This window comes from Musca vetustissima, unplaced genomic scaffold, assembly GCF_032173495.1.
Source record: "Musca vetustissima isolate MV318-11 ecotype Yass unplaced genomic scaffold, APGP_CSIRO_Mvet_v1 utg29458, whole genome shotgun sequence".
NCBI lineage: Eukaryota > Metazoa > Arthropoda > Insecta > Diptera > Muscidae > Musca > Musca vetustissima.
Window position 1 is genome coordinate 97,042 of NW_026878368.1, and position 7,119 is coordinate 104,160.

The 7,119-nt window shown below is 36.5% G+C and overlaps 1 protein-coding gene across 1 annotated transcript; it reads right to left on the bottom strand.

Moving 5' to 3' along the window:
* Window positions 1-231: 231 nt before the first annotated feature.
* Window positions 232-2,866, bottom strand: LOC133323149 (serine/threonine-protein kinase RIO3). The gene is made up of 2 exons (XM_061532103.1): window positions 2,039-2,866; window positions 232-1,338 (listed from the first exon to the last, which is right to left on the bottom strand). Exons 1-2 carry the CDS (start codon window positions 2,864-2,866, stop codon window positions 232-234), a joined length of 1,935 nt encoding a protein of 644 aa, XP_061388087.1.
* Window positions 2,867-7,119: the final 4,253 nt, after the last annotated feature.

Sequence of the window (7,119 nt, forward strand, 5' to 3'; positions counted from 1 at the left end):
GTTTTCAAAGCTACCATTTTTATTACTACCATAGATTGACAAAATTTTATTTTGTTATACGACCGCGCACTAATTGTATTGTTAAAATAAATTATATTAAAATATGTGTAATATATATATGGTGGTTCTTCAGAGGAAGAATATGCCCAGGACGACCGACTACTTATATGTAATTATGTAAATATTTATTCATCAAGTTTTTATATGTTTATACCTTAAGAAAAAATGAAATTAAATGTTGGCAGTGTCTGTAATAGTATTAACAACAATTGGTTGTGCCATAACTGCTGATGATGACATCTCAGCTTTATTCTCGGCTAATGCAGCCTGCATCTTACAATCAACATTGACATTTTGAGTGGTTTTCTCCCAAGCCAAATCAAATGGATATTCCAAGGGTTTAGCTTCCAGTGGGCATTCATCTTGATTTGGTGCTGTGGCCAATTGTATATTGGCACCTTTGGTGTGGATACGTTCCAACATGGCCACATTTATAGTTTCCGCGTTCAATGAAGTGATGTGTTCGAATAATTGTTCCTTGGTGTGGCAATTGGGCACACCCTTCTTTTCAAAGAAACTAACAATGTTGTTACAATCGCGCATCAGAAATTCCAAGGCCGAGGGATGTTGTGGTTCAACGGATTGGGCCACATCGATAAACCAACATTTGCCATCATGCCACAAGATATTGTATTCGCTCAAATCGGCATGAACCAATTTAGCCTCATTGTATAATTTATGCATTGCCGTTACCACCTCATCATAGGCAGCAATCCATTCGGCTGCCGATAGTAGAGCATCTTTAAGCTTAGGAGCGGCCTGATTGTTTTCACCAATAAATGACATAACCAACACATGTTTCTTGAGCATTACAACTTCAGGGCAATTAATACCGACACTTTGCATACGTGTCAAATTGTGCATTTCCTTTTCGGCCCACATATTAATGATTACGAAGTTATTCTGCTTGCCAAAACGGACATTGAAACGTCCCTTGAAGCGATAATCATCCTTGATGTAACGATCGCGTTGCTTGAAATCGTTAAGAGTAGTTTTGAAGATTTTCACGGCACATTCCTTGGGCATAACTAGTGGATTTTCTGGATCGGGTCCAACAAAAGCCGGATCAGAAGAGGCGTGAAGTATAACAGCTTCTTTGCCAGTCGAAATGATACCGTTAATTTGTTCCAAAATCAAATTATTGATCAATTTGTAGAGTATCAAACGGGTACGGCCATCAACACCCATTTCAGCGGTGGCCACATTATCCTTACGATCCTGCATACGGGCATTTTTCTTTTGTCCCTTGCGGGAATAGGTTTTGAGTTCGTTGAAGACCTGGAAAAAAAATTAAATGGAAATTCTTTTTTTAAAACAATATTTTAAGGACTATAAAGAATTGTATTATTTTTTCAAGTACCATTATTATAGACATGAATTCAGGGCTTTCATTAGGCGTGGATATTTTAAAGAACAATATTTTTTCAGGGTCTAAGATAAGACATGGATATTTTAAAGAATATTTTTTCAGGGTCTAACATAAGGCGTGGATATTTAAAAGAACAAATTTTCAAGGCTACCATAAGGCGTGGGTATTTAAAAGAACCGATTTTCAGGGCTACCATAAGGCGTGGATATTTAAAAGAACAGATTTTCAGGGCTACCATAAGGCGTGGATATTTAAAAGATCTGATTTTCAGGTCTACCATAAGTCGTGGATATTAAAAAAATATAGATTTTTAGGGGTACCATAAGTCGTGGATATTTAAAAAAAATAGATTTTCAGGGCTACCATAAGTCGTGGATATTTAAAAAAATAGATTTTCAGGGCTACCATAATGCGTGTATATTTAAAAGAACAGATTTTCAGGGCTACCATAAGGCGTGGATATTTAAAAGAACAGATTTTCAGGGCTACCATAAGTCGGTGATATTAAAAAATAGATTTTCAGGGATATTTTTAACTGGTTGTTTATAGATTTTTTTGTTTCACAGTTCTACACTTTTTAAAACGTGAATGTATGTTTCCACTACTTACCCGATTCGAAAGTTTCATATCAAAACCGGCACCATCACCCGTCGCAAATTCCAGGGGCAGCGACATCATACGACAGGCATTGCGAACACCGCACAATTTTTCATCATGTTTCGTAATCATTTCACCATCCTTATCCAGGCCATAACCACACTTGGGTATAGCCTCAAAACGGCGTTCATTCGTCTCAAAACGATCCCAATCACGTTTTTCACGATTTAAATCATCCTCGTCGTAATCATAATCACTATCGTCGTCCTCACCAACATCTCGGATATAGGGCTTGATGTATTTATCCAAGCACACGGTAATTTTCGATTGTTTATTCTGGGCCTTTTCAATGCGTTTCAGCTCCTCATTGTATTCCTTATCGAATTGAGCCTGTAACATTTGGGCAATTACAGCATCCGAATCACAACCCTCAATGGCTGCTTTCTCAGCTGCAGCCAATTCCTCCTCCTCACTCTTGAGGAATTCCAATACCTCAGGTGGTAGAATGAATTTAAAGTCGTCTTCTTGATTGAGTAAATCCCAATCTTCTTCGTCATCATCCCCTTGGCCGCCCATTAGCGAGGACGAGGTGGTTGCTTCTTGCAAGGTGGCCATTTCAAGGCTTTTCACCAAGGCCTCCTCTAAATCACGTTCCTCTTGCAGTTTTATTTTTTCCCTTTCCGTTGCCTGCTTTAGGACTTTCTCTTTTTTCTGATTTTTCACAATGGCAGCAAAATTCATATCCTCCACAATGGGTTTTGGAACATTTCCCCAGCAATTCGACGGCGGCGTCATTGTTGGAAGTTGTTGATTGTTGGTGTTTGTGTTGTTGGCAGCCATTTGTACTACGATGTGTGTGAGTATGAGATTTGTTATTTACTTACAAAAATAGGCGATGATCCTGTATTTTTTTGAGTACTTATAGTACTTTTTTGTAGTATAAAAAATTAATTGCGAAATAATTTCCTCAAAAGTTTTTTGAGGAAAACAAATTCTTTTGTTGTTCTTTTGTGTAGGTATGGATAAAAGTTGTGAAATGTTATGACAGCTGTTAGCTGTTGTACTGTGTGTGCTTTTATTGTTTGCCATTCACTTGGCAGTGATAACACCGTGGGAATTTCACAACTGTACTGTACAAACTGGATGTAAGCTTTCAGCTTTCTAACCAACATTAGCAGAACGTGGATTTTTGATATAGCGTGGATTATAAAAATGTTTTTTTCTTTCAAAGAGTGTTTATAAGTTTTCAAGGACTATTATAGTCTAATTTCAGGGCAATATATAAGTTATATTTTCAGGGCCAGTATTAATCGTTGATTTTTTAACGAATATTTTTCTCAGGTCTACCATAAGGCGTGTATTTTTTAAAGAATATTTTTTTCAGATTATTTTTTCTGGGCTAGTAATAATGATGAATTTTGTTAATATTTTTCTCATATTTCTCAGAGCTATCATAAAGCGAGGATTTTTTAAAGAATATTTTCTCAGAGCTATCATAATGCGAGGATTTTTTAAATAATATTTTCTCAGAGCTATCATAAGGCGTGGATTTTTTAAAGAATATTTTTTCAAGGCCTATATAAGGCGTGGATTTTTTAAAGAATATTTTTTCAAGGCCTATATAAGGTGTGGATTCATTAAAGAATATTTTTTCAAGTCCTATATAAGGCGTGGATTTTTTAAAGAATATTTTTTCAAGGCCTATATAAGGCGTGGATTTTTTAAAGAATATTTTTTCAAGGCCTATATAAGGTGTGGATTCATTAAAGAATATTTTTTCAAGTCCTATATAAGGCGTGGATTTTTTAAATAATATTTTTTTCAGAGTATTTTTTTTAGGGCTTGTAATAATCGTGGATTTTTTTAAGAATATTTTCTCAGAGCTATCATAAAGCGAGGATTTTTTAAAGAATATTTTCTCAGAGCTATCATAAGGCTTGGATTTTTTAAAGAATATTTTCTCAGAGCTATCATAAGGCTTGGATTTTTTAAAGAATATTTTCTCAGAGCTATCATAAAGCGAGGATTTTTTAAAGAATATTTTCTCAGAGCTATCATAAGGCTTGGATTTTTTAAAGAATATTTTTTCAGGGAATACCATAAGGCGTAGATTTTTTAAAGAATATTTTTTCAATGCTAGTAAGAGGCGTGGATTTTTTAAAGAATATTTTTTCAATGTTAGTAAGAGGCGTGGATTTTTTAAAGAATATTTTTTCAATGCTAGTAAGAGGCGTGGATTTTTTAAAGAATATTTTTTCAATGCTAGTAAGAGGCGTGGATTTTTTAAAGAATATTTTTTCAGGGACTACCATAAGGCGTAGATTTTTTAAAGAATATTTTTCATGGACTACCATAAGGCGTAGATTTTTTAAAGAATATTTTTCAGGGACTACCATAAGGCGTAGATTTTTTAAAGAACATTTTTTCAGGGACTACCATAAGGCGTAGATTTTTTAAAGAATATTTTTTCAGGGACTACCATAAAGCGTAGATTTTTTAAAGAATATAGGGACTACCAACTTGTATCATACCTATTAACGTACATTAAAAAATATCTTTCTTAAGCTTGTATAATTTCTTTATATTCGCCCTTTTCTTCCGCAAAATGTCTCAAGACCCCATATTATGTGTTCAATGTCAATTGAAATAAATTGTTTTACGTTGATTAAAATGAATTTCTGGATGAATTTTTTATTGCGATTAATATGAATATAAAACCAAACAACAACAAGAACAATCTATTTCATTGTAGGTTTTATTATATATGCATTGCAGTTAGGAAACGCCATCCATCCATAATAAATGTGCGATCAATAAAAACCAATTAAGCTGTTGTTTAAACAACATCTTTACCCGGAATTTTTTAAATTTTATTTAAATTAGAATAACAAAAAATGATTTCAGAACTACCGGTCAATTGGATGAATAATCTGCATAATGGACTATTATTGAAAATTAGCCCTGAAAAAATATTCTTTAAAAAAATCCACGCCTTATGTTAGGTCCTGAATAATTACTTACTTACATAGCTGGCTTGTGAGAGAACATTCGTTCCACAAGCCGACCTTTGAAAAGATTTTCACGCGCATCGTTCTTTTGCGCAGTTTTTTTCTAATTTGAAAGACCATTTTCGGCAATGTTGTCTTCGACTTGATCTTTCCATCGTATTCTTGGCCTTCCTGTTCTGGGTGAACCATCAGCTGGTTCAGCTTTTATATGCCTTCTGGGCTGGGGCTTCTTCATCCATTCTCACAACATGACCTAGCCAACGTAGTCGCTGCAGCTCAATACGTCTAACAATGTCGATGTCCGAGAATAGCTGGTACAACTCATGGTTCATTCGACGGCGATATTCACCGTCAACGCAGATCGGCCCATAGATCTTTTGGAAAATTTTTCTCTGAAACACTCTAAGACCTGCCTCATCTGCTTGCATAAGTACCTATTCTTCAGATCCATATAATAGCACGGGTAGTATCAGCGTCTTGTAGAGTGTGAGTTTGGTCTGGCGGGAGTTGGCCTTGCTTTTGAGTTGTTTGCTCAGACCACACTATCCTTCTCCAAATTTCAAAACTGATGTCATTCGTTTTGTTTATGGCGGTACCAAGGTATATAAAATCTTTGACTACATCGAAGCTGTAGTTCTCAAGTTCCACAGTTGGTCCGAGTCTACTGGAAGTTGATACCATCAGCTTGGTCTTCTCGCCGTTTACTGCCAGATCCACGTTGGTAGACTCCTTCTCAATTTGTTCAAAGGTGGCTGTTACCGCTCACAGTATTCGACCCATTAAGTCGATGTCATCGGCGTAGGCGAGTAACATGTGTTGTTTGGAGTACAAAGTGCCATTTCTGTTCACTTTTGCCTCTCGTATGACCTTTTCCAGCAGGATGTTTAAAAGTCACACGACAAACTGTTCGGTATTAAAAGGCTCCTCGTTCGGTATTAAAAGGCTCCGAGAGGTCCTTTCCGACTTTAACTGCTGATCTTGTGCCAGTTAAAGTTATCCTGCATAGCCGAATTAATTTTGCGAATGCGGCTTTATAGTCGACAAATAGGTGGAATGTGTCGATGTGTTTTTTTTTTCAGGATTTGGCGCAGAGTGAAAATCTGGTCAATGGTGGATTTGTCAGTTCTGAAGCCGCATTGGCTTCAGTCGTTCACACAGTACGCTGGGTAGCACTTTATATGCGATGGGTAGGAGACTTATTCTATAGTTGGTACATATCGTCTTGTCTCCTTTTTTGTGCACGGGACACAGGATGCTGATTTTCCAATCATTGGGCATTCATTCTTCTAGCCAAATTGTACTAATCAACTGGTGCATGCTCATGCTGCTTTATTATTCTTCTGCCGATTGATTGCTATACTGACTTCATCTTGGCTAGGTGGTATACACTCTATACCGTCATCTATTATTGGTTCTGGGTATCCTCTTCACCCGCTACAATTTGATACCAGAAGTTTTTCAAAATGGTTTTATCTGTCACCAGGCTTCTTTCTTTATATCTACAGGAGGATGTGCTTGCACCAAAGCCTTCGGTTTGGTGTTTTACCCGATGGTAGAATTTTCGGACTTCATTCTGACTCCTGTACATCTCGATTTGCTCACGCTCACTCTGAAAACACGTTTCTCCTCTCTCCTTTTCTCTCATAGTTTTCCATCGCATTACGTGTTGCTACTGTCCGCAGGGTTGCCCTAGAGGCTGCGTTTTTCATATCAGTAGTATTACGACACTGCTGATCGTACCACGGGTTTCTTGATGGTCTTTGGTACCTAGTGTTCTTTAAAAAGTTCACGATTTTTAGACCCTGAAAAATATTGGAAAATTGTGATCGATGATAGTTCCAATTAGAATCAGGTGCATGTAATAATTACTGCCTGTCCGTCCTCCTAGTTTATTTTTATAACCTCACTTATGTAGGTAATCATTAATTATATTACGCTGCCGATATCATGATAATCATGTTTGTCCATATTTGTTTGTGTGTTCAAAATATCAAAGAACTAAATGATGATGATAATGATCCATGATTTGAAATTCCACAGTCGTGCATGGTGTACTAACTGACTGACTGGTGGTTGGTAGCCATA

Coding starts and splice junctions, on each gene's coding strand:
- LOC133323149 (XM_061532103.1), bottom strand. CDS start 2,866: ATGGCTGCCAACAACACAAACACCAACAATCAACAACTTCCAACAATG. Junction 1,339..2,038: donor ATATGAAACTTTCGAATCGG/GTAAGTAGTGGA, acceptor TTTTTTTTCCAG/GTCTTCAACGAACTCAAAAC.